This window comes from Pangasianodon hypophthalmus, chromosome 9 (genome assembly GCF_027358585.1).
Source record: "Pangasianodon hypophthalmus isolate fPanHyp1 chromosome 9, fPanHyp1.pri, whole genome shotgun sequence".
NCBI lineage: Eukaryota > Metazoa > Chordata > Actinopteri > Siluriformes > Pangasiidae > Pangasianodon > Pangasianodon hypophthalmus.
Window position 1 is genome coordinate 4,473,909 of NC_069718.1, and position 27,909 is coordinate 4,501,817.

General features: G+C 39.9%; 1 protein-coding gene across 3 annotated transcripts in view; it reads left to right on the forward strand.

The window, feature by feature from the left end:
- khdrbs3 (KH domain containing, RNA binding, signal transduction associated 3) overlaps window positions 1-27,909 on the forward strand; it is a 112,395-nt gene that overhangs the window by 76,011 nt on the left and 8,475 nt on the right. For 2 of the 3 annotated variants that reach the window (XM_026909875.3, XM_026909877.3), the window contains exon 7: window positions 9,761-9,843. In XM_026909875.3, the coding sequence (XP_026765676.1) occupies window positions 9,761-9,843 (83 nt within the window). The remainder of the gene's footprint in view (window positions 1-9,760; window positions 9,844-27,909) is intronic. The other variant, XM_026909876.3, reaches the window with a different exon arrangement.

A 27,909-nucleotide genomic window follows, 5' to 3' on the forward strand; every position in this document is an offset into this window, starting at 1 on the left:
TTGACCTAGATAGAAAGAACACACATATGATGACTTCACTAGTGAAGTGCTAGCAAGGAAACAATGGCAACCAGCAGAAATTTCGAGTCAGTGATTTGACTAGCGATTTAGGTAACACAAGGTGGAGGACGCGATCTGAAAATGAACCGATTCCCTGATATATAACTACATCTGATGGCGCAATTCAAGGGTCAACACACCAAAGTGCTGAGGTCATAGCGCACAAATCCTGCACCACCTGCTCCCTCGTCACCTTGTCGCCTCGAACGTACCTGAACGCTTGCTGTAACCTGGAGCTCGCAAACACGAACACACTCCAGAACATCTGCTCGATGATATATACAGCAGCGTCAATGCAAATCAGGGCTCGGCTAACCTCGTCTCTACAGACGAGCATGTAAACATGCGAGCAAACACACACGAGAGTTTGGGTTTACTTCCCCAGGGCTGTTTGTCTTGTTATTTTTTTCTGTTTATTATCAGGAGGATCATACTGGAATGGTTTTATTTCAAAGCGAGCTTCGTTCCTAGCTGTGTATACAGATTAAATCCCTGCCGTGTCTGCATGTTTGCCTTTTTACGCTCTTAATTCATGAGTGGAGGGATTTGAGAGGGGAATTTCTCATAGGCACACTGATGATTATGGAAGAACTGATCATGTGACTGAATCACTTCAAATCCGTGTTTGAGTCATGTCATGATTTAACGAATCCCTAGAGCTAGAGAAGAATGAAGCTGCTGTCATGGAAGTCTCATGCTCTGGTTGTTCATTTCATCTCCATCTCATGGACGCTCACCCTGGATCCGATGCCAGTCCTTCGCAGGGCACCATGCACACCTATTCACATACACATTCACACCAAGGGGTAATTTAGAGTTGTCTATCCACTTACTCTTTACAGAAAAATCACACACATGATTTACACACGTGATTATGTGAGCAATATGGGATGACGTGGAAAAGTGCGTTTCAACAGGTTATGGCCTGATATTGAATGTGAACTCAAGCAAACTACAAGCTAAATGTGTGTAAAATTAAAAAAAATTAATCATGTGTAAAGAATAATTTATTTAATTTTATACATATGATTCATTTATTTAATTTTATGGCCTGATAATGAATGTGAACTCAAGCAAACTACAAGCTAAATGTGTATAAAATTAAATAAATGAATCATGTGTAAAGAATCACATGTGAGAATCCATGAATCATGTGAAAATAATCATATGTGAAAATAAACAAATCATGTGTAAAAGAAATGATTACATGAAAACTAAAAAATTCATGTGATAAATTATTTTTGAATTGTAGAAAGATCATGTGAAAATCAGGATGAATCATGTGTTTAAAAAATTAAATGTAAAAACAAATAAAAGAATCTTGTGAAAAATGTAATTTGAAAGTAAATGAATTGTATGGAAAATAAATGAATCATTTGTAATGAATCATTTGTGAAATAAATGAATCATATGTTAAAAAACTATATATATATATATATATATATGAGAATAAATGATTCATGTGAAAAATTCCATGTGAAAATAATGAATTATATTTCGGAAAAATGGATGGAACTGAGCACTCTGGAGCTTAAGGTCCATTTTTACCTGCGTAGATTAAAGATGGTGTACTTCTATGGCATCATTGAATCTGTGATGATTCAGGAATTCTGGTTGTGACATTATCCTCATAGCTCGAGTTTAAAAGCAAGCAGCTATTGGCTGTCTCTAAGTGGAGCATGGTGTGCATTTCATTTACTCTGTTTTCTTTAACCACAGATCTTATTCTCTGTTCTGAATCGCGGTCTTCTGCCCTCGGCATCTCCACACTGGCAGGAACAATAAATCCTCGCTTTAAATTTCTCCCTCTCGCTGCTCCTTGACCTCCTCCTCCTCCTCCTCTCCGACATCCTCTTCCCCGACTCCTGTTACCCATTCATTAAACCTGCAGCAACCGGAGCCATGCCGTCTTCCTAATCTCTTATCCGGGCCAAAATAAATTCCCCTGGAATGTGATTAAGAGGGTGGATATGACGGCCATCCTGCCAGAGAGACCAGATTTCATAAAGAAACCCCTGAAGAGCTCGGGGCTGATACCTGAGAGGCTGTTCGGAGGCCATCGCTGTCTCGGGGCCGACGAGAAACACTTGTCGCTTTAATTAGACCTCATAATGAGCCATTGTGCAGATCAGGAGCTTTACAGGATCAGATGTAAGATGTGAAAAGATGAGAAAGATGTTTTTAACAGCCTGGATTTGCTTTGGATAAATACATCTGCCAGGATGGTACATATTAAATTGGTGAATAATTTGACACACTTATGTTTGTACCAGCTGCCACAGGCTTTCTAGCAGAGGCAGTGAAAGTTTGCAAGATGTTGGCAAACAGGAAGTGCGTGAAGTGATGATGAGGTCCACTTCCTAGGTCTCTTTTTTTAGCACTTTCAGCGAACTCAAAACATTTTCCATTTAAAGTCAGAGTGCTACATCAGTGCATCTTTCAAGCACCATGAGCACGGGCTGAACCATTATTAATGTCAGATGGGGGGAGTGGGCGGGGCCTCCAGAGAGTGTCAATTAATATTGGAGAGGCTAAAATAGCTACACAAATGTACGCTGATGTTAAAATTCGGAGCTCCTACACAAAACATGCTTATTTTTTGTATTTTCCATCTCGACCCTCACCCAGGCACTCTTCAGTTCCCTCTGTGTTACATGAACACACATAAACATTATAATCAAATGGTTCAGCTCTGGACTTTTTGGATTTTTTAGAGCCAATTTTAGCGCCTCTTAACCCTGACCCAGTGACCTTTTCCACGTAATGATGTCCTTCGACCTGTTTTCCTCCTTAAGGAAATGGGAATGCTTTCATTTTTCTACTCCTCTTCTGACCTCTTTCGTGTCCCACACACTGCATCCCCATTCTGACCCTTTTCATTTCCCTTTTCCTTCTTCGTTTCCCACTACGCTAATTTAAGCTACTTGCTGACTGCTAGCGGCTACTGTTGTCTCTTGTGGGCGTGGTCTGTCCAGAGATTTTTTTTTAGTTCTGATGAGAAATGGTAGTACCTGAACTGTTCATCCTACAGCCCACTATACGATTCACACCCACACACACACACACACACACTCATCTTTTGTTTAAAATGTATTTAAGTGTGAATTACGCATTAAATGCTAGACTTCATGCTAGCTTTGTTGGCAGATTTGCAAAGCAAGCTAACTGTATTAGCTACTTACACTCAGCAGGGGCACGAGCGATCTATACACATTTAATGAGAGGTCGTGTATTACAGGATAAGATGAAACCATAGTAAGTTTTTTTTTTTTACCCTTTATTTCTTTTAGATTTGGTCACTTTACAGAGTCAGACCTAATTTGCATAGAATTGCGAAAATCTCAATTCAGGTGTCACTGAAATAACGGCTCTGCATGCAGAAAGTAAATGATCACCTGTGGCTTTTTTACGCCCTCTAACGTGTGTGACCCCTTGGCTTACTAGTAACACTTGGATCCGGAAGGTTCTCCGCAAGCAGTCCTCTGTTCCAGCGATATCTGAGTGCTCTGATACTGATGAGGAACGTCTCTTTCATCCTCCTTCATACAAAGAACAATTTGTGTGGAATTAATCTACAGGATAAAGCCATGGTAATGACCGCGGTCGGAAAGAAGGGATTTGAATTTGGTGTGTGTGGCCTGTTGGGTTAGCTGTATTCAAACACACACACACACACACACACACACATCAGACTGGTTTCTCCTGGACAGCCTGATCTGAGCTGCGATATGATCCCAGATCTACTTACTGACTTACAAAGCACACAGAAGCCAGGAGGGTGTGTGTGTGTGTGTGTGTGTGTGTGTGTGTGTGTGTGTGTGTGTGTGTGTGCATGTGTGCGTGTCTAAGGCCTCTGAGGGCGTCTCTTATCTTCTCACAACACGTCTCCTCACCACACTCACGCATACAAATGAAACACTCACTTTAAGGACCAGATGCTCCATTTCTCTCTCTCTCTCTCTCTCTCTCTCTCTCTCTCTGTGTCTATCTATCTATCTATCTATCTATCTATCACAGTTATCTGATCATTATGATTCTCTAGTGATGCCATTTGATCAATCAGTGCTCAGCACTGTTTTTAGCTCCACCCACATATCTCAGTGGTACACTTGGTTCCCTGATACACACACACACACACACAGTGAACAAATGCTTCCCTCTTGGCTGAAGTCACACAACTCATCCTTATTGAATTATGGCCCGTTTACGCGCTCCCTCAGACACTCTGCTAGATCTAATCAAATCCTAATAAACACCACATGTAAACGACACGACACACACTGAGAGCAATCACATCCGACTGTGTGTGTGACGGAACATCACGCTGTGCACTTCAGAGAACCGCTATTTCACCTAAATGTGAACAGTTCCAGCAATCAGAACAGCGATTGGCTTTATTTTCCCTGAGAAATACACCACTGAATGAAGTCAGCGATCTCATCTACAGCATACAGTCATGCAATACTCCAGCATTACACCACCACACTGGTGAGCTCTGGACTCTGATCATGGGCTATCACTGTGTGATCTTCAGCTAAATCAAACGCTAGGTTTACACACTTTCCTTCAGAAACTGCGAAAAGCTTGGGGTCATAAGAACAGATAACCCTAAAACACATTTAGAACAAACCTTTCATGCAGAATTTATGGATCTTTACTGACCTTCACTTATGGTTAGAGAATTTACTGGTTAGCGCTAAACCCACAAACACTCAAGCATTTATGTGTTACTCTATGTTCACACTAGCAAGCAATAAAGCTACAGATCATTTTCTATGCTCGTGCACATACCAGAGCCGTGACTTCAGTGACAGCGGTGTCTATGCAAATTAGGCATGACTCTATAAAGCAGTCAGTTCGAACAGTTGGCCTGAATGATTACTCAGACCAATCCTATGGCACGAGTTCCTTCAGTTCCTCACTCACAGCTTTAGTTCCTACCTCTGATCTGTTCCCATTTACTGTTTAATGGAAGAAAAACAGTAACTTGAAAATGAACTGGAGCTAAATGTCAGCTCCAGTGTTTCTGCTTTACAGCTTAACAAGTTAATAGACCTGCCTCATGAAGATAGTAAAGTATGAGTGTGTCTCAGGGCTGTAGCATGTTCAGTCTCTGTGTATGCGTGGAACTGTGTGTGTGTGTGTGTGTGCCTCCCTCAACAAAACTTTATCTGAACATCACCTCCTCTTTCCTCTCCAGCAATCAGAGACAGTCTCACATGGTTATTTTTATCCCGAGGTCTCTCCTCCATGTGTGGCATCCATCTGCACTGTAACTGCCTGAAGAAATCATGAGAGGAAAAACTCTTTCAGAGGATGAAAAGAATGAAAAGTAAAAGCTGTGTCTCCTCACACACACACACACACACACACGCGCGCGTGAGTGTACTCACACTCACAAAGCACTACGGCCCGCTTGAATATGAAAAGCAAAGAAAGCATAATTATATTCAATAAAGGAGTCAGTGAGAGGGAAAGACAAGAAGATGAAAGGAAACACAGCTGTGTTCCTCAGAAGAAGAAAAAAATCATTTCAGAGTCTGTAAAAAGTAGAGCATGAGGGCAGGGTTGTTTATTTTTTTAATTAGATCAGACTGAAAATTAAACAAAACAAATCAACAATCCCAGTTTTCTAGAACAAATCTACAAGAACATTGTGTTTTAGTGGCATAAGCACACAGGCCACGCCCCCTTTACTGAATCTACAGCACACAGGCCACGCCTCCTTCACTGAAACTACAGCACACAGGCCACGCCTCCTTCACTGAAACTACAGCACACAGGCCACGCCTCCTTCACTGAAACTATACCACACAGGCCATGCCTCCTTCACTGAAACTACAGCACACAGGCCACACCTCCTTCACTGAAACTATACCACACAGGCCACACCTCCTTCACTGAAACTATACCACACAGTCCACGCCTCCTTCACTGAAACTACAGCACACAGGCCACGCCTCCTTCACTGAAACTATACCACACAGGCCACGCCTCCTTCACTGAAACTACAGCACACAGGCCACGCCTCCTTCACTGAAACTACAGCACACAGGCCACGCCTCCTTCACTGAAATTACAGCACACAGGCCACGCCTCCTTCACTGGGATCTTTTTAGTGTCTGTAGCGGAATGTCTGAATTGTCGCAGCTGCATCACAAATTATTGACTCCATCTTCACCGCCAATTCAACAGCGACAGTGTTTTTGCTACGTCTTAATGCTGAACAATGTTTTCACCCTCACTGTGTTTGCTGAATGTCCTGCCAAACCCTACACCCCAGAACAGGAAGTTAAAATCAAACAGAGACAATTTAATTAAGGAACATATGGTCACATGTCCAACTTAATTAGCTGGATGTAATGAGCACGCTCCCCATCTCGAGCTGTCCTGCTCACTTAGCTTCTTCAGCTAATGCTTTCACCAGCAGCCAGGTTTCCATCCTCCTGCTGAGTTTCAACTGAACTGAAACAACAGAACGTTATAAAGCCCGGGCTGGGGAACGTGGTGTCACAGCCCGAGTTGTCCATGCAGCTTTTATTTTCATATGAACCTGGTCAGCACTGGAATGAGCTGTCAGATAAAAGTGTCAGCTTTGCATTGTGGGTCATGAACTGATGTTAGGATGCTACGATGGGTCTCAGACCCTGCTCTAGTTCCTCCGTGATGAACATGCAGAAATGTTGTGTCATTATTTACCAATAATCATCGTCTTAGCTTCAAGCAGAAGTCAGAGCTCAGGCAGTGCCACAGTCAAAATGCAGGCACAAGACAACAGCCAGAAGAGGAAAAATAAGACTCAGTGAGACTAAGGAACAGATGGTATGAAAAGAAAAACGAATCAAGATCCAAACTGAGAACAGGTGCACACATTAGTGAACTGACCAATGAGAGGAAAGGGGCGGAGACAGGATCACAAAGCAAAACAAAAGCACATGTAATGGATGCAGTGCTGAGAGGGGAAGATGTGTCATCTAAATTGCCCTAGGAGTGATTGTGTGTGTGTGTGTGTGTGTGTGTAAAGACCTCACTGAAGATAAATAAATGAATGCTTGAGACAAATCTAGAAAAAAGTTGTACATTTCAAACAGGTTGATGTTTGAATCATGTGACATCCGATCACAATTTACCCAGTTAGCTTTAACAACTACACAGCGAAGTTTAGCAAAATGGACAAGTTTCTGATAAAACAAGTCTCTAGTCCATCAAGTGAACATAATGAACGCAGAGAGCAAAACATAATCCGAAAAACTCAACACGCAACGTGTAAACTTTTTCCAGGGGTTTTAAAGTGACAGTCACAACTATTATCCACAAAGGAGGCTGTATGACTAAAAACGTTCAGGAAATGCTGGTTTAAAGTAATATTAACGTTCACACTCTAACCAGTTTCCTTAAAGTCACATTTTCTCCTTCAGTATGTTTTGATGTGCTGTAATTTTCCAGTTTGAGTTAGGCTCATTAAGTCAGTAATATATATTAAAAAATAGCAAGACTTTGATGAGAAATGGGTCGCTGACCCCAGAGTCGTGCTCGGCGTCCTGTGTAGTGGCTCCTCTTAACAAACATGTCCACATGTACTCAGTTTAAATGTCACGAAAATAAAAGCAAGAGCAAGCGAGCCTCTAATCAGACGTTAATGCACCTTCAGTAATCAAACGAGGATGAAGGAAAAGAGAGAGAGAGAGAGAGAGAGCGTTCTTCTGTCCTCTGTGTGTTCACATTGTGCTGTTGCGAAATCCCCGAGTGGATGATTTCACGCATGTTAATTGGGGATGAATGGATTTGGAGCTGAGAAAGTGTGACAGACAGAGCGAAGGAGGAGAACATGGAGAGGTCGGAGTCTTTAGTCCCGTTTATCCTGCTTTAGCCCGAGAGCAGCTTAGCTTTGAAGTCTGATGCGGCTTTAGGAGAGCGAGAGTCGAGAGGAGGACGTGCGAAGCGCTGGGATTGATTGTTTCTCTTCCTTTCTTGTTTCTCTCCTTGGCTGCAGTATCATACTGTAATCGTGTGACATCATTTAGTGATATAGCTCTTATTCATCAGAGTCACATATGAGTGTCACACGTTTCATAATCTCAGTGTTAAAGAAGTGTAGAGTTCACTGACTTTCCTTTGCTTAGTGTACGTTCAAGCTAACATCTGGTCAGAGAGAGTTTTCTCCTTTATCCGAGATGATTTTTCACATGACATCTGGAAGCGTAAAGAACGTCACATGCTTCAACTCCTACATATATTTATACATATACATGAATAAAGAGATAAAAAAAAAACAATTTAAGATAATATATAATGCTAAAGGTACAAAAATGAGCATGCATCATTATTATTATTATTATTAATTTATTTTTTTACTTATATTACATTTGCTATAATAATAATAATAATAATACAGATAATAAAGTGCTTTACAAAGAAAAATGGCAAATAAAAAAAACAACCTAAGGGAAGAAGCAGAAACTAGAGAAAATTAAAATTGTAATGGAAATTCTAAAAATGAATAATTCTAAAAATAATAATAAAATAACCATAAAGTAATTAATAAATAATATAAACTATTAATAAGGAATTGGATGAATTGGCTAATGCCGCTGCTCAGAATTGTAGCTGAGGGAGGAAATAAATCCTTAAACTAAATATTTAATACAAATTAAAATAAAACATTTTAAATTAATACAAATAATAATACAAGCTAAATAATGATGCAGAAATTCAAAACACAAACTGTCCAAGAGTGCAACAGATACATCAGATTTCATTTATTTTTGTTCAGGGAATTTACCACAATGACACGAAATGTAAGCATAAAAACATAATTCTCAATAATAATAATAATAATAATAATAATAATAATAATAATAATAATAATAATAATAATAATAATAATAATAATAATAATAATAATGTCCATGTTGTTAGCTAGCTACGTTTGTCCTGCTCAGCACTACTTCACTGTACACACAGCTGCATTCTCAGAATAATAAGCAGATTTAATGGATAGCAAAAGAAACGCAAATTTGATTTGGTCTCTTGTCATTTGCAATGCAGACATCGTCTAGAAATCTGATTTGGGAAATAAATTTGATTTGTGCTGCTGTGTGGTGAAGCATCAGAAGCTTGTGGTGTGTAGGTCTGGTTACTGTAATGACGTCAGCACCGGATATTGGCTGATGTTCAGAGCTTTAATTTGATTTGATTTGAGCTTCAGTACTGTGCACAAAAAAAAAAAAATAAATAAAAAAAACCAAAAAAAACCTGGGAGTGTGTCTGATGTGAGCCGTCATGAAATGCTTACGGGTCTTCTGTCCTGCACTCCACTCCACTTCTCTGTTTTTCCTCTGCTAATGGAGTATTAATATGTAAAGAGGTCCAGTGGAGGAGATTAACCTCTTTACTGTGAGTACTGTATGTGTGTGTGTGTGTGTGTGTGTGTGTGAGACATGACATTAAAGCTCTAGAGAGCTCATTTTGAACTAAACGTCTGCCTGACTTTTCTCTCAAAGGCAGCATGCACCCTCAATTATGACTAGCGCTGATATTATATTACAGCTAATATGAAAAAAATAGAGCAGTTGACCTGATTCATTTTGTTCCTCGTGTGTTTCATTTGTCTTCATACACTCGATACGCTGAGTTACTGCACTGCCGATATAAATATTTGTTTCATATTTCTCTCTTTCCTGTGTCTCTCTCGCTGTAGGAATACGATGACGGATATGGAACAGCCTACGACGACCAAGGGTACGACTCATACGACAACACTTACAGTAACCAAGGACAAAAGTAAGCGTGTGTGTGTGTGAATGAGCGTGTGTGTGGAAATCACAGTGCTGGAAATCGATGTTTTTGCATGAAGTAAGGGCAGGTCCATCGAGAGACGTGGACTGTCTGCAGAGATGCACGCTCATTTCTTTCAAACTGAGAGCAAGTGTATTGTGTCACGTCCTGCTCCTTTGGTTTTAAATAAAGTTTTAGATTGAGTTCAATCATACAGACGAAACTGCTTTCTAATCAGAAATGAATCAGGTTTCGCTGATTTTCTTCGTACTCGTGCATATATTGGTAAGTCCCAATCAGCCGTAAATCACCAAGCATGTTCACGGCACAGCTGATTTACAGTTAGCCACACCCACAACTCTCCATATACATACATTTACACAAACTCTGAGTTCTCGTTAGATAGGAATGTTTTTTTATGAACACCACATTTCTTGTGATTCTTCCATATTGATAAAAGTGCAGACTGATAAAATTGCGTCTGATTTAATCAGGCATTTCAGATAATAGCCAATAAAAACCACCTGCAAAGCTTAAAAATGATACGGTGCTTGGACCCCTGATGATCGCTGCTTGTAGCTATAGTTTTAGCCTAGAATTTTAGTGCTGTATTTTATTTACATTTAAGTTGAAGTTTAGAATTTAATGTAGAGTTGTACACTGAGTTGCCACATAGATAGTTGTATCTCATAACTTCTTTATAAGCAATAATGATTTTGTAGAAAAAAGAATTTAGCATATCAGTGATTTTTTTTTCCCCTGGAGAGCCAAAGACCCTTGACGTAATGCTGGTTTATCATTTGATTCCCATCTACATACCACCCTAAAAACTGAGGAACAGATAAAATAAGAAATATACTGATTCTAGACGATGCTAAGCAACTAGTACATGCTTTTATAACTTCTAGATTGGACTATAGTAACACGTTTAAGCAATCTTTAGCTTGTTCAGAATGCAGACCCTTGTGTCATTAGAGCTACAGGTTTAGCCATTGCTACACTTGCTGTCTATTAAGTTCTGCATTGGCTACAAAGTCCTGCTCTGATCGATGTATCTTGCTGAACTCGTGAAGCAGTTTAGCGCCTCCTAAGCACTTCATTTAGCTGAGGAAGGTCAATGGTTAGTCATGAGGATTATCACAGCTCAGCCGTTGGAAGACGTTTTTCTTAAGTCACCCCAGACAACGTTAGGAAGGATCTGTAGCTCAATAACTTGTGAAATCTATTCATTATTTGTTTAACTTCTAATCTTTTGCATGTACATCACTTTGAGATGGTTGGGCTTGGGGAGCTTGGCAATGAAAGAAGTGATGTGCCCGAGGGTGTGCCATTACTTTCGGTTTTATTCTGTTGTATTTCAGGACACTCCATCTCTCCTGCGTCCTCTGTGTCTACCTGTGAAAATGTTATGTTTTGATATTGCAGCGTTGTCTAGTTTTGCAGTTTAACCGAATAAAAAGCAGGCACGTGTAATAGAAATGAGCGAATGTCTGGACACTTTCTTCCTCCCGGTGGATGAGTGTTTTCAGCAGCTGGTAGATTACAGTGTTGTGCCTGTAGTTGGGACTGGGAGCTTGATAATGGGTTTGGAGTGCTAACATGGCTAAGTGTAGGCTCTCTTTCACCAGACAGTGACAGCTCAGAGCTCTGTTTCTGTCGTGTCGTGCTGTCTGGCTGCATGTCTTCACAGATGTGTTTGTGGGGTCGGGGAGGCGTGGAGGGGTGTTGGTGTGCTTTAATGGTGAGTTCGAGGGAGGCAGTGGATGCTCGCAGCACTTAAGATGTCAGCCCTGGTGAGATGGTTGGAGAAAATGCGAAGAGGAGCGGGAGATAGAGGAATGTAGAGTGCTGGTCATTTCACTGATGGGTGGCTGGTGCATTTTTTTTGTGGTTGTGTCAAACTGATGTGGCTCCAGCACTGTGGAGGAATGACAATCCTCCTAAACACACTCACACACACACACACACACACATTGTTGGAGGAGAGACTTAGGAGAGATTTATTTGTCTCTGTTAGACATCTGAGGACTAGCCGACATTGGCCTTGTGTTTGTTAAGCTTTAAAGACATTTGACATCTGTCAAAAAAATGTGTGTATTTGTGTTGTTGGTTTGTTGTAAGGATGATTGGGGGCATGTTTTGTTTTATTTTGTTGTTGGTGTTTTTTTTTTTTTTTTTAAATCTTCTAATAACCTCCTCTTATAATATGTCCATGCGTTATTAATAGATCATTTCTTTAGTAATAATTAGCACCTGACTACAAACCATTTGCTGCTGTATTTGCTCCACTATTGGTAAAGGAGCAGTATCCAAGAATAATTCTAAAGTTCAACTTATACACCTTAATTTCATCTTAAATATTCACAGCCATTATCATGATATAAACCATTCGTTCACTATTGGTATGTAATTGTGATCCCATAAACAAACATCTGTATAGCTGCTTTAAAAGTCTGAGTGTATTTAATTGGTTTGGTCTAGATCGTTGTTTATAAAACATTTATTACAGTATTAATAAGCACCTTACATGCCATTTACTAACACTTTATAAAGCACCATTTGTCATAAATATATATAGTTGGTGTATTATATCAAGAAAGCTAAAAAGGAACAAGTGAACAAAATAAATGCAGGAAGTAAAAAAAAATCAGAATAAACACAGGAGACTGGATGAGAAGTAAGAAGGGAGAGTTGGGTTAAGGTGGTTAGCTGTGTATGGAAAGATACAGTTCCAAATATACAACATGTTAGTTTATCCTCAAACATCTTTTTGAAAAGAATAAAATGAAAAGAAATAAGTTTAGAGCACAGCCCTGGAGTCTGAAATGATATTCATCGTTTTTTTATTTACCTATTACATTTTAGCAAGGCAAATCTGAGCATTATACATTTTGAGAAATCATAACTGTGATTAGCTGCTTAATATCAAGAAGAATGACAAAAGTCCAGGGGTGAAAAATAATGAATTAAAAATGCTCTGATTAATGTAATTGAGTAGTTTTTGGATTTTTTCCGTAATTGGACTTTATTCAGTAGTTTAAATTGTGTGCATTTTTACTTTTTCTTAAGTTTTATGTGTTGTAACAGTCCTTTTACTTCTGATGCTTTTTCTACAACTGTGCTCACTGATTTGTTCATAGATTTCCACTTCTTTTGACTTAACCAACAGTGATTGGATTAGTTTTTTTTTTTTTCCTAGCCAATCATTTCAAATTACGTAGTGGCAACAGTAGAAATGGCACAATCTGCTAATAATCATGGACGTCGTTGGGGGAGATTGGGAGGATGCCTTGCACATCATTAATGTACCATTAACAAAACATCCATTGCTGACCTGGCAGAGTTTCCTATTGGTTGATGCGTGGTTACCTCAGCACTTTGCTTTGGTGTGTTTTTTTCCTATTGAAATCAGTAACAAAAGGTGTTCTTGATGTACCTTTGAATATAGCTTTGGATGCATTCAGTCTTTGGGGTATAACATACTTGGATCTTAATATACAAAAAAATGCTGGTGTAGATCTTTGCCTATGTGACATAATTTATTCTTTGGGGCAGATTAAATAAAGTATAAAGGGCAAACAGCCCTATCGGTTTCTCTGAGTTTCTGAAGCCATTGATCTTAAGGCAGGCTTTGTGAATAAGAAAAATAAGAAAATAAAGAAAGCCTAAAAACTACAATTTTCTCTCTGTATTCCTCTAAATTTTGCAATACATGCAAATCACAGCAGTCTCTAACTATTCCCTCTCTTTTATATGTGATGACTGGAAATGTTCTGTTCTCGCCCTCATCATAGCCAGTCAATTCCCAGAAATTTCTATTCATGTCATGACTGGCAAAATTACCACTTGCACTCCCCTTAACACAGCAATACTGGCCAACTCTCACCAATATTTACACCCCTTTCATACATCATGACTAGCAAATTCCTGATTCCGTCCAATTCAACCCCCTCCATACATCATTACTGATGAATTCCCACCACTTCATATTTTACTACTGGCCAATTCTGGCGAATTCCACCCCTTCATACTATAATCACTGCAACCTCTTCATATACTACTACTGGTCAATTCATTCCCTTCGTACCTAATTTGTGGCAAATTCTAAATTTACATCCCTTCATATGTCACTACTGGATGATTTCCAATTCCCACCTCCCTTTATACATCATTGCTAGTGGATTTCTACCTTTTCATATGTCACTACAGGTCAATTCCCAATTCCTGACAATTCACCACAAGTCACTACTGGCCAATTCACAATTCCCACTCATTCATACGTCACTACCGGCCAGTTCCCAATTCCTGCCAACTGTACCCCCTTCATATGTTACTACTGGCCAATTCACAATCCCCACCAGTTCTCACCCCTTCATATGCCACTACTTGCCAGTTCCCATTTCTCACCTCTTTCATACATCACTTCTGGTTAGTTCCCAATTGATGCCAATTCCTCCCCCATACACCACAACTGGCACATTCCCAATTCACTTCAATTCCACTTTCTTCATACATCTCAACTGCCCAATTGCCAATTCCCACTGTAAATCACGACCATGTATCCATCACTGATAGTCAGTTCCTGCCGTTTCCCATCTCTGAATACGTCACTACTAGCCAATTGCCAATTCCTGCCCTTTTTACACATCATTGCTGATCAAGTCCTACCAATTCTACTCCCTTCACACTCCATGACTGGCAAATTGGCACTCATGGCAATTGGCAAATGGCAAAAACCCTGTTTGTTTCCCACCAATTCACCCTCTATTGTCCCTGAACTGTTTTTTCAGCTTCTGAAGACTTCATAGATTATTCTGCAATTATCTGTGATAATTTGGACTAGAGGATGAGCACACTGGCAGTGATCTCCATACAACTGATCCAATAATGATACTGTTGTTATGATTTAATTAAGCACAACATGACCTACATTAAAGAAAAGGTGTCATGATCCGAGGACTGAACAAGAACTAGATTTGGAAGATGAACCTCAGTAACCAGACAGTATGAGGTTCCAGAAACACTTAGAGGAGATACAGGAGCTTAGAATTAAATTTCCCCCATGGTCACATGGAGTACCACATTTTGTCTACATATTAACTAAATTATGGAAATAGTAGGCGAAAACTGAGAAAGAGAAAGACAGGCGTACAAAGCTTTGTCACAGGGAGGATGTCGAGGTCAGGTACACGTACACTTTTAGTCATTTTCCTTTCTCCAGCTCACTCGCTCTCTCTCTCTCTCTCTCTCTCTCTGGGGAGTCTGCTGGTCACCTGCTTACAATGACTGCACTGCTTTAGGACAGCAAGAGAATAACAAGAATATTTTAACCACTCAGTGTGAGAGGAAAAAAGATGGGCAATATTTTGAATTTTGAACTTAATAGGTCTTTTGGGGAATTCTATGCCTTTTCTCTCTGCTAGGTCTTTCGTTATATTGAAAATAAAATATGGCTCCCTCCTTGCTCAGACAATACTCAGTTTTTCTGCTCAAGATGTCGAGGTTTGTCTGGCAGGTCAAAATCGATGGCCTATTTCCCAACTTTGTCCTGAGATTCATATTAAGAACGATTAATTTTCAGACTCTGACTGTCAAATACTATCACATAGTAAGGTGCTACCAAATTTAGAGCACTGTCAACATCAACTTATTTAAATTAGCTACCAAATAGGCTGGCTAACAGTTTCCTGTGGCCTCAACAGCAAGGAATGAAGAAGACTAATATTTCAAAGCTGTGAATTCTGGATTCTGATTGGTCAGAAGGTGTAATTTTCTATAACAGCTGCTCTGACAGTAGTTCCAGCTTCAAAGCAAATCACAGGTTTATATTAATGCACTCGTTTGAATATGTTATCGTTATCTCCAGATATATCATTATCCAATCATAAATATGAGCTTAATCCAGCGAAATTTCACAGCTCTGATGTATAAAAGATAACGGTTCTCTTGGTGTGTTCCTAAAGCGTGGTCCGTGGTGCTAACTGTGTGCCACCCATTCTAATACTGTATGCAAATGAAATAATGCGAATGAAATAGAGGAATGTCAAGTCTGCTTGAGTTGTGGTTTCGGACTAATTGGCTCATAGGTCTATATCTGGTTTATAGAAATATTTCAAAGAAAAAATGTCCAAGAAAAGATTTGTACAAGCTCTACTGGCTTCTGGAGAGTAATCCAAGTCAGCACCATGGGACAAATTAGGCAAAAAAAAAAAAATACATATGGCTATTCAGGGCAATGGAAATTATTCACATGTAAGCTAGTGCGCTTTAAACGTTTTATCAACTTGAACTTTACTAAGATGGAAATGTACATGTTCCTCACTTAACCTCGGTATGAATGTAAGACCACTGCTTGATCGATGCTCGATTTGCTTTCCTTTAGAGCTTATAGTTGCTTTAAACACACATTTAAATTCTATTTGGATGTCACTTTTGTCTTCCTTTCAAAACCAACCTGCTACCATCACCATCCTTTGGAGACTGATAAGGATTTTGTTAGCATAGGCCATCACATTAAAGCACAAAGAAAATACATTTCCACTCAGACGTCTTCACTTTTCCTCAAAAATTCTACTCTCTCTCTCTCGTTCTCTGTCTCTCTCTCTCTCTTTCACACAAACTTCTATATCCCTTTAAAGCACACACAGACTCTATCCTCCGTCAATTTGAAGCACTTCCTCAAACTCCACTATGTGCAAACTTAGACTTTTCTCTTCCTTTATAACACCCACTTAAATGTCTTTATTCCATTAAAAAAAGACTTAGACACCCCTTTCCTTTGAAAAAATACAAAAACACACACTAAAACTTTCTCATCCCTTTCAAATATATGCTCAGCCATTTCGATTCGTTTTAAACACTTTAAGATTTTTTACGATTATTTAAAAACACACTGTGGGATGGATGCACATCTATCAGGAGATGTTTTGTAAAATGCGCTCGCAGTGTGTTTTTGCAAAACTGTATCTGGGATATTACTAACTTCTCTGAATGTGCACAGATTTCAGTTTAAAAGCAATGTGAAATGCTGAAACACAGAGCCGTGAGAATGCTCAGGATTGAAGAGGAAAAGGTCAGCGTGGCGTGTGGGAGCGCGGTTTGGCGGAAGTCTGCAGCAGGAGTTTGAGCAAATCATTGTGGCCCACCTGCTTCTTATTTGTGGCTGACTCCCCAGAGCCCCCAGCCAATCAGTTCCCAAAATTACTGGGAGGGAAAGGTAGGGAAAGGTGGGGACTAATCACCAAAGTTTTGGTATGATTTTTGTACCGTATTCATTATCCTGGAGTCTCATCCTGGCCAGTGAGATGGAGCCCAAAGAGGGGCTCATGGGAAGGGCAGTGGAATAGATCAGAAGGTTCTGGATGGTATCTGGGTTCGTGGCTTGCTTGTCTACAACTCTGGCTAATATTTCCTGCTGTTGTTGCTGTAGATCCATGACAGCCGGATGTCGCCGCTCCTGCATTTGGGTGAGAGAATGGACAATCTGGGACAGAGGACTCTGATCCACGTCATTCTCTGAGTAGCTCACCCGGGTTTCAGCACCAGTCTAACGATGACCGTGAGCTCTGATCAGGAATACACCTGACTCAGGGTTAAACTGCATGTGAGCTGTTTATAGTTTGCAACACATTACTTAAGAAAGAAAAAAAAACTGGATAGAAATAAGGTTTGGCTGTGGTGGTGCTAAATGTTGTTGGTTTGCTGATGCTTCAACACGTACACACATGTGCTCAGCCCATTGTGCTAGAGAGAGAGAGAGAGAGAGAGAGAGAGAGGAAAAACAGCTTGTTAATATGCGAATATAAACGAATAAACAACAGGTGTGCCATGTAAATTTGCTCATTCAGCAAACGAAGATTCACCACGTTCAGTAACAAAGGTAATATGTTAATAAATGAAGTGACTTCAGAGTTTTACTATTTGACAAATAATTTTAAAAAAATAGTCGACTAAATGTCTTGTCCATAGTTTAAAAAAAAAAAACTGTTAGATCAGTTACAGTTCCAGCTTCAGTGTTTCTTTAAGCTACAAGGTTGATGATTAAACATAAATAAATTACTGCAATAACATGCGAAATAATAAATCTGTGTGTCATATTACACTATTAAAGGATGTACCGATTCGTAAAACACACTCATGCGGATGACCTGGTGGCTAAACTTGTTGATTCTGGAACTGAGATTGTGCAGCATGGAAGCTAATCAACAGAGCTGTCCTCATACCTCAGTGCTCTTCCATGGACGGAGGATGTGATGTCTCCAGCAATGTCTGGGAGCTTTTTTCACCATGTTCAGTGTCTGGGAACGTTGAGCTGGCATGCCTTGCTGATCTGATGCTAGCTGAGTGGAATTGGAGAGTGAGGTGCAACCCACAGCTCTGAAAACACTCTTTCACAGAGCGCTCATCAAGGCAGAATTCACAGCGTTACAACGCTGTTTAAATTTTATTTAGCTTTAAAGGACAGCAAAAATTCCTTAAGGAATTCCTTTTATAGCAGTCAGAAGTTTAAAAAAAACACTCTACAATGAACAACGTCTACAATTAACCACAAAAGTGATGTGACAGTGTTATAAATCAAAAGAAAGTTAAAAAAAGACTTTTCCCAGTGGAGTCTTGTGCTGTAATCTAATCTGAAATATTTTCAGATGAGCGAAGTGGCATTTGGCGTTTTTTACCATCTGCTTTGCTGTTTTTCAGCCCCACAGTGAGGACTAGTGAAAGTATTAGTTCACTGGTCTATGCCACCAGTAACACACACACATTCACACACACACCGTGCTATGTCATGTGATGGCACTTCAACTGAAACAATTGTGATACAAACATTCCCCTGTTCCTTTAAAACTTTCCCATCTTTCAAGCCAACCTTAAAAGAGACATAAGAAAGACTTTATCTGCCAAGGGACCCATTTGTCTTAGTCAAGATGTGACCTGACGCTGAGAGAAACAGGAAGTCCCTGCATTCCTCTGTTCCTTTGCAAGACACTTCAGTTTCTTCACAAGTCAAACTCTCACAATTGCGACCCGTGTGTTTCTCAGGTTGTCTCGTCTGCCACGTTCCTCCCTCACTGGCTGTCCTGTGGCCCAGTTTTTTTTTTTCCTAGAGTTTCCCCTCCATCTCACACACTGTGATATTTTTAATGTGTTTCTTCTAAATTCCCCTGCTTTCCTGCTCTCTTTCTGTCGAGGTGTCTCTGCTGAGGCTGTGTTAGCATGATGAGAGCTCTCTCGCTCACCTCGTTAAATTACACCCCAGCTCCATCCTGCAAATGAGAACACTAAAGAGACTTCGCACATCACTTCCTTCTCTTCTCACCTCTCTCTCGCTCTATCTCTCTCTCACTCACTCTCACACATTGTCTCCTCTCTGTCTGAATCCCTGTCTCATTTCTTTCTTTCTGTCTTTCTTTCTTTCTCTTCTTCTTCTGCAATATGATTGGTTGCAGTGGCAGAGAAGACAGATACTGCATTCTGATTGGTTACAGTGGCAGAGAAGACAGATACTGCATTCTGATTGGTTACAGTGGCAGAGAAGACGGGTACTGCAGTCTGATTGGTTACAGTGGCAGAGAAAATGGAAACAGTATTGTGATTGGTTACAGTGGCAGAAAAGACAGGTACTGCAGTCTGATTGGTTACAGTGGCAGAGATGACGAATACTGCATTCTGATTGGTTACAGTGGCAGAAAAGACAGGTACTGCAGTCTGATTGGTTACAGTGGCAGAGAAGACGGGTACTGCATTCTGATTGGTTACAGTGGCAGAGAAGACGGGTACTGCATTCTGATTGGTTACAGTGGCAGAGAAGACAGATACTGCAATCTGATTGGTTACAGTGGCAGAGAAGACGAATACTGCATTCTGATTGGTTACAGTGGCAGAGAAGACAGGTACTGCATTCTGATTGGTTACAGTGGCAGAGAAAATGGAAACTGCATTCTGATTGGTTACAGTGGCAGAGAAGACGGATACTGCATTCTGATTGGTTACAGTGGCAGAGAAAATGGATCCTGCATTCTGATTGGTTACAGTGGCAGAGAAGACAGGTACTGCAGTCTGATTGGTTACAGTGGCAGAAAAGACAGGTACTGCAGTCTGATTGGTTACAGTGGCAGAAAAGACAGATACTGCATTCTGATTGGTTACAGTGGCAGAGAAAATGGAAACAGCATTCTGATTGGTTACAGTGGCAGAAAAGACAGGTACTGCATTCTGATTGGTTACAGTGGCAGAAAAGACAGGTACTGCATTCTGATTGGTTACAGTGGCAGAAAAGACAGGTACTGCATTCTGATTGGTTACAGTGGCAGAGAAGACGGGTACTGCATTCTGATTGGTTACAGTGGCAGAAAAGACATGCCTTCTGATTGGTTACAGTGGCAGTACTGCATTCTGATTGGTTACAGTGGCAGAGAAGACGGATACTGCATTCTGATTGGTTACAGTGGCAGAGAAGATGGATACTGCATTCTGATTGGTTACAGTGGCAGAAAGAAGGATACTGCATTCTGATTGGTTACAGTGGCAGAAAGAAGGATACAGCAGTGTGATTGGTTACAGTGGCAGAGAAGACAAGTACTGCAATCTGGAACTTCAATCCAGTTGGCTGCAATGACATTGTGGGAGGGATCTGCAGTTTAATTGGTTACAGTGACGTTTTGAGTGGCAGCTGTAGTTTCATTGGTTGTTGGGGCGGGAGCTGAGGCCCAATTGGGTACAATGGTCTAAGCAGTGAGAAATGCAGCCTGATTGTTTGCATTTTGGTGGGAACTGATTCCTGATTGGTTACACTGACATTGTGGGTGGGTCCCACAGTCTGATTTGTTGCAGCGCTATGGATATAATTTGATGTGTTTAAATATTGACTGACTTTAGACGCACCACAACTAAGTAGGATATACAAAGTACAGAGAGAGTGTGTGTGTGTGAGTGTGTGTGTGTGTGTGTGTGTGTGTGTGTGTGTGCGTCTTTATACAAGCTGTCCGAGACTCCTGACTGAGTCTCCACTTGGCTTGAGGAAAGAGGGAAGTTATGGGCTGAACACACACCTTAACTCACTGAGCACCTGGGGAGTCGTTCATGAGCCACACACACACACACACACACACACACACACACACACACTCACATGCACAAACATATACACACACCTAAACCATCTGCTTAATCACACCATTCCGACACACACAGGCACTAGAGATCAGCTCTGCTTCACAAACACAGCAGGGGGAGAGCAGGAGTGTGTATATAGGGAAAGTGGGTCTCTCTCAGGTCAGGCGATGCTAGGCTAGCAGAGGTTAGCGCTCCAGAGCTTGTGTTTGTTTTATCAGGTCCAGGGGGAGGGCTGTGACAGATTGCTCCTCTGCAGGAGATGTCTGGCCACAACAGCGGGGACTTCAGGTGTGTGTTATAGAGAGAGACGTGCAAGCTGGCATTTCAGAGCATATCTCTGCTTCTGTTGTGAAATTATTGCTGTTCTAAACATTAATTTGTGTTTCAGTTTATTGTCCTTTAAATTCTGCCACTCCACAGTCTGAAAATTGATGATAAGTCTGGATTCGGTCCGTTTTCATTCAGAGCCAGTACAATTTCTACCTCAATACAGAATCTGATATGATTTCAGTCTACATCTTATATTTACCTTTTATTTTTTCCCAGACGCTTTCATAAAAAGTGACTCAGAAATGAAGCTGAATCCAATCCAAGCACAAAACCGAACAGTTCTTGGTTACTGTGTCTTGACAAGATGGCGAGCGTTGAAAGAAATCTAATAGGAGTCTTGTATATTGCTAATACGTTGCTGCAGGAATAGTCTTAGTGGGAATTATCACATTAATCACTTGTCAGTACATAAAATAGCACTTGATCCAGCACATACTATGATTTTGCATTTTAATGTCTATATCATTCTTTGCCAGCTGGTTGTGATTATGAATTAACAGTGTCATATTAATTTATGTAAAATTAGCCTCAAATGACACTCTCTGAATAATTGCCTTTTGCAGTTCACAGAAAATAACTTTAAAATTAATAAAATAAATAAATGTAATCCGTATGTAACCCTTTGTACCCCTTATATACCCCATATATAACTAATACATAACAATACATAATAGTGTACTAGTGAAAATAGACTACATCATACACGTTACAATTTCATGACCTTGCTTTCATGACCTTGATCATCAGATCGCAGGCTGAATGTATGAGTGATCTGTCGTGTTTCCGTCGTGTAAACGTGTTTCTCTTCTTATTTATTGCTCTTATCAATACAGAGAGGCTCTGATTTGATTTGTCTGAGGTGTGTTTCAAGCCTTTTTGTTCTGCTTTATATCCGCTTCACTGCTTCAATTGATTTTGTGGCACTCAGTAATTGATTTGAATTGAATTGAATTAAATGAAACAGAATTGTTTAGATCATTCAGCGTGGTATGAATCATCTTGTCGATGAAAGAGAGAAGTGATGTTGAGAGAATCTCACTACGTCTGGAGACAGCTGGAGTCAATTTTATTTAAGGATCCAGTTAAATTTCAATCTGGATCCGTTTAACCTTCAGATATGGATCCAGTTCAAATGATCAAATTAGTCCCCTATGGATTAGCTGTTGCTATAGAAACGATAACATATTAGGACTGTTCAAAACCTCCTGACCAATCAGAATCCAGAATTTAATGGCACTTATGGTATAAAGAGGAACATATCAGTGTTACTGTCATTTAGGAAAAACGGATATTTATACATTTGGACATCTTGTCATGGATGACAAAAAAAAGGATAGAAAGAAATTCTCTTTGTTCACACTTCTTGTCTGTTTATCATATCTCATCCTCCTACGCCAAACTTTTGCAGAAATTCTTCCAGATGTATTATTAATGTTGTTTATAAGCAGTAAAAGGTCATTAGCTTCTGCTAATTGAGTTCTGACTGGAGGCAAAAATCTCACATCTGTTCAGTTTCTTACCTCCTGCGTTTGATGAGATGAAGGCACAAAAACAACCTTCACGCTCGTCTTCTTTTCTTCTACTCTCTTTGAAGTAGGAATTATAATTATCACTCAACCAGACTATGAAACATATATCATAGGCTTAAAAATGAATGAAAAGCAAGCACTTGTTCTTGAGTTGTGCTGTTTAATGGGCAGCTTGTCCAGCTGAATGGAGATGGAGATGGAGGTGGAGATGGAGATGGAGATGGAGATGGAGGTGGAGGTGGAGGTGGAGATGGAGGTGGAGATGGAGATGGAGATGGAGATGGAGATAGAGATGGAGATGGAGATGGAGGTGTAGGTGGAGATGGAGATGGAGGTGGAGATGGAGGTGGAGGTGGAGGTGGAGATGGAGGTGGAGATGGAGATGGAGGTGGAGATAGAGGTGGAGGTGTTTGCTTTTTCAAAATTCACTTTGAATGTTGCAGGTGTTGAAATACTAACATTGTAGAGAAGATCCACTATTGTCAAGTCCAAGATCGAGTCAGAAGTCTTAAGGGGTTGAGACCAAGTCAAGATCAAGTCCAAAAGAAAGCCTAAGACTGAGTCAAGATCGAGAAAAACATCAATCTTTTTGACCAAGCCTTTACTTCTTGTCAAGCTTTGAACAAAGAAAAAACATTATTAGAACAAACTCTTGGTCAAGACTAAGAAGATCTTTAGGGAGGCTAATGACCAAGACCGAGACAAGTCCAAGTCAATAAAGAGAACATCTCAAGACCGGACTCAAGTTCTACAGCCCTATCAAATATACAATATAATATTTTCAGTTAAATATCAAGCAATTAGTTTAATTATTGTACAATGAAAAATATCTAAATAAAAAATAGGTTTAAGTAAATTAAAAAATGTTTATGACTTTTAATAATATTTGAGAATTTAATTTTCAGCTCTTGATCCCATTAATTAGACAGTTATACTCAACAAGACCTTAAATAACATTATTCCACAGTGCAGCTGAATTCTGGATTCTGATTGGTCAGAAGGTGTTGATTAATGTTCAGCTCTGACAGTAGTGCAGTTCTAATATGTTATCGTTTCTATAGTAACAGCTCATTCACAGGGACGTGTACAGCAGACGCTCCACATAAACGGATTTAAAAACGTGTAATTGTTGATACGGTGAAGTTTATTTAACATTTATGGAAGGAGTCTCCAGTGTCAGCGCTTTGTAACAGTCGGAGGTAAAGCTGTAACCCCTGAGATGTTCGGGTTAGGGTTAGTAAGATGTTAAAGCTTTCCAGACAGAGGAGTTTGGCTTTCGTGGTTCCTCAGTAACATTATACGCTGCATTTTTTTTAGGTAAAAAAAAAAACAAAAAAAAACACTTTGGTAACAGTAACAGTCAGGTTTTCTGTATTACTAAATTGTTAGTGATGCAAGCTACTGAAGTGGTTCCAACATAATAAACTCTAAATATGTTGGCTGTCAGTGTTGATAATAAATAGTGAAGATGTGTTTGATGATTGAGAAACACACTTTATCACTCCTTCAGCCATTAAAACATGCTTTTGTGAAGGACACTTCTGCTTTTGTTCACCTCTTGAGTGGTGATTCAGAGCAGCGACACTGAAAAGAGATTTCTATCAGTCTGGACAATGAGAAGAGGAAAGGACAGGGAAAAAGCGAGAGAGAGAGAGAGAGAGAGAGAGAGAGAGAGACAGACAGACAGACAGACAGATATAGAGACGACCAGAAGGAGAGTCAGATGAGGAGATGGAAAGTAAAGGTGAGAGGGAGAACGAAGGAGAGAGAGTGAAGGATATTGACAAAATGTCATGGTACAAATTAGAGGTGTCTAACACGGTTTGGAGGGCCAACTGCTTGCCAGTCAGAACCAAAAGGTATGTGTGTGTGTGTGTGTGTGTGTGTGTGTGTGAGGAATCGGCCTGAGAGAAAGCCCTCAGCTCTTTGAACCGCTCATAAAGGCCTGAGGAAAATGGTTTAAATTCCCCAGACTCATTAATGCACCTAACACACTGCTCCACGCTCCTGTCTGAAACGGAGTGTATGAGGATGAGGTGTGTGTGCGTGTGTGTGTGTGTGTGTGTGTGCAGACCGTACCAATGGTCTAAATGCTAAAGTCTTCTCTCTGACCAATAACAGGCTGTCTCATTAGAGAAGCTCCTGGCAGAAATGCGGTATAAACAGTCTTGCTTTCTGTTTCTCTCTCTCTCTCTCTCTCTCTCTCTCTCTCTCTCTCTCTCTGGTGCTGAATGGTGTCAGACACATTTGTGAGTGTGAATCCAGCAGCAGCGGGTGTGTGAAAGCACCCCTACAGCGCTTTGTTATTGGAACCTTCGCTCTCTGAATAATTGCCTTTTTTCAGTGCACAGAAAACACCTTATATAACTAGTATATAATCCATATGTAACCCTTTATACCCCATATATAACTAATACATAACAATACATAATAGTGTAATAGTGAAAATAACTAAATGAAAGTGTGATAACGTAGGCTACATCATGCACATGTTACAATTACACGACCTTGATTTAGTATCTCATGGCTTCATTAAGTTGCGTGCACAGTTATACTGCTGAAGTGCGATATTAAAACAAAAAAAAATTAAAAAGAACAGGATGTGCTGGATCAAGTGCTATTCTACGCACTGCTGAAGAATGAGTGTGGAAGCCATTTTGTTAAATTAAACCTGTAATTAATGTGATAATTACAACTAGCACTATTCATGCAGTGATGTACTGGTGATATACGAGACTCCTATACTCCTTATTCAGTCTGTTTTTTTTTTTTTTTTTGTAATGCCTGACCTTTTTTTTCTGGTTTAAAGGCGAATGTTTGTGTTTAAAGGCAGTGGTCTAGACACGTCTCAGACGTTTCTACTCAAGAAAAATCTGGCAACCTTTGAGCTGTGAACTAAATGGAGATGATTTTAATACTCACAAATGGAACTCAAGCATGTGCGCAACCCCACTCTGAATACGAGGAACTTTCCTAACATACATATTGACATAACTTAAGTTGACCTTAAGATGCCAGCTCTGAAAAGTTAATAAAGTCATATAGCGCAAATATAACTCACACTTATATATTATAGCTCAGATAAAACATAAATTCTATTTAACCCATGTGTAGTCTATATATATTTACTCATATGTAAGCAATATACCCCAAGTGAAATCCCACAATCCATACAGATTTGATTTTTTCGAGCCATTGTAATACATTAAGTCCATCGTTTCACATCAGATTTAAATAGCTTTCTTATGCAGTCCCAGATCGGATACATCCAATACGGAGTCATGTCCCGTTCCCTTTAGAAAATTCCATAGGAATCACACTGGATGTGTTTTATGAGACTAGACTGTTGATCAGCTGCTACATGAAGCAATAGATCATGCTCCTGTAATGAGAAGTGAGATTGTAAGACATTGAAAGTGCATTTATACATTTATACATTCATTTCTGGCTCTGTTCACACACACACACACACACACACACACACACACACCTCTCTCATCACATTCCTGTCCTGATCAGGTCTGCAGAGCTCCAGATTTTGTGCTGCACAGCGTATGTACAAGTGGTGCATTGCTCCGTTCACAAGAATGACACAAATGTGAAGCTTGGATATGAGAAAATCATCAGAGTTGAGCAGTAAGGTTTGAAATGTGCACAAAGAGTGTAGAGTTGAGTGGAGATACACACTGAGATACACACTGAGATACACACTGCGCTCAGTGTTGGTGCGATCGATATACACCGAGCAGAAACGCAGCGTGTTCTGTTTGCATTGTCACTCCTTCAGCTCCTCCTGTGTGTGCGTGTGTGTGTGTGTGTGTGTGCTTGTTATTTGTGTGTGTGTATAGATTCTATAGGAGGCATTATAACACATTCTGACAGTGTGTGTGTGTGTGTGTGTGTGTTTCTAAAGGATTTTAAAAAGAGATACTTCAAGTTTAGCATCTTAATGATTGGTCTGTAAAACTAATATGTTCCCCAAAAATATCCATAATAACAATGTATCTAGTCTCAGTTTCCACATTTAATTATAAATTTGTGTGAATCTGCACTAACATCAGCATCAGCATCATGTACAACACAAACACTGTGTATCTGCATCAGTCCAGAATTCAGTGAGATTTTATTCATAGTGTGTCACAAAGCGGTTTTACAGAAACAGTGGATCTACAGAGTTCATGGAAGGTTGAGGAAGTGTGTCGATGTGTTTTCTTATTTTCTCGCATGTTCCTGACCTTTGCCCTTTACACTGCAGCCGGAGACAGAGTAGAAAGAGAATGAAAAAGGAGTGGAGAATGAAAAAGCACTGGAGTTTTGATGGGTTTTATAGGACAGAAGGGAGCGATAGAGGAGGTGCTGCTGTTGCATATTTGCGGTTTGGGGCATGAAACTTTTGCCTTACAGATGTAACGTATTTACGTTATGAGTATGATGTATTTGCATTACACATGATTTTTATTGCATTATGGTATGATATATTAGTGTTACGGTATGACGTATTAGTGTTACGGGTATGACGTATTAGTGTTACAGGTTTGATGTATTAATGTTATGGGTATGACGTGTTAGTGTTACGGTATGACGTATTAGTGTTACAGGTATGACGTATTAGTGTTACGGGTATGACGTATTAGTGTTACAGGTTTGATGTATTAATGTTATGGGTATGACGTATTAGTGTTATGGGTATGAGATATTAGTGTTACAGGTATGAGATATTAGTGTTACAGGTATGAGATATTAGTGTTACGGGTATGACATATTAGTGTTACAGGTAAGAGATATTAGTGTTACGGGTATGACGTATTAGTGTTACGGGTATGACATATTAGTGTTACAGGTATGACGTATTAGTGTTACAGGTATGACGTACTAGTGTTACGGGTATGAGATATTAGTGTTACGGGTATGAGATATTAGTGTTACGGGTATGACGTATTAGTGTTACGGGTATGAGATATTAGTGTTACGGGTATGACGTATTAGTGTTACGGGTATGAGATATTAGTGTTACGGGTATGACGTATTAGTGTTACAGGTATGACGTATTAGTGTTACAGGTATGAGCTATTAGTGTTACGGGTATGAGATATTAGTGTTA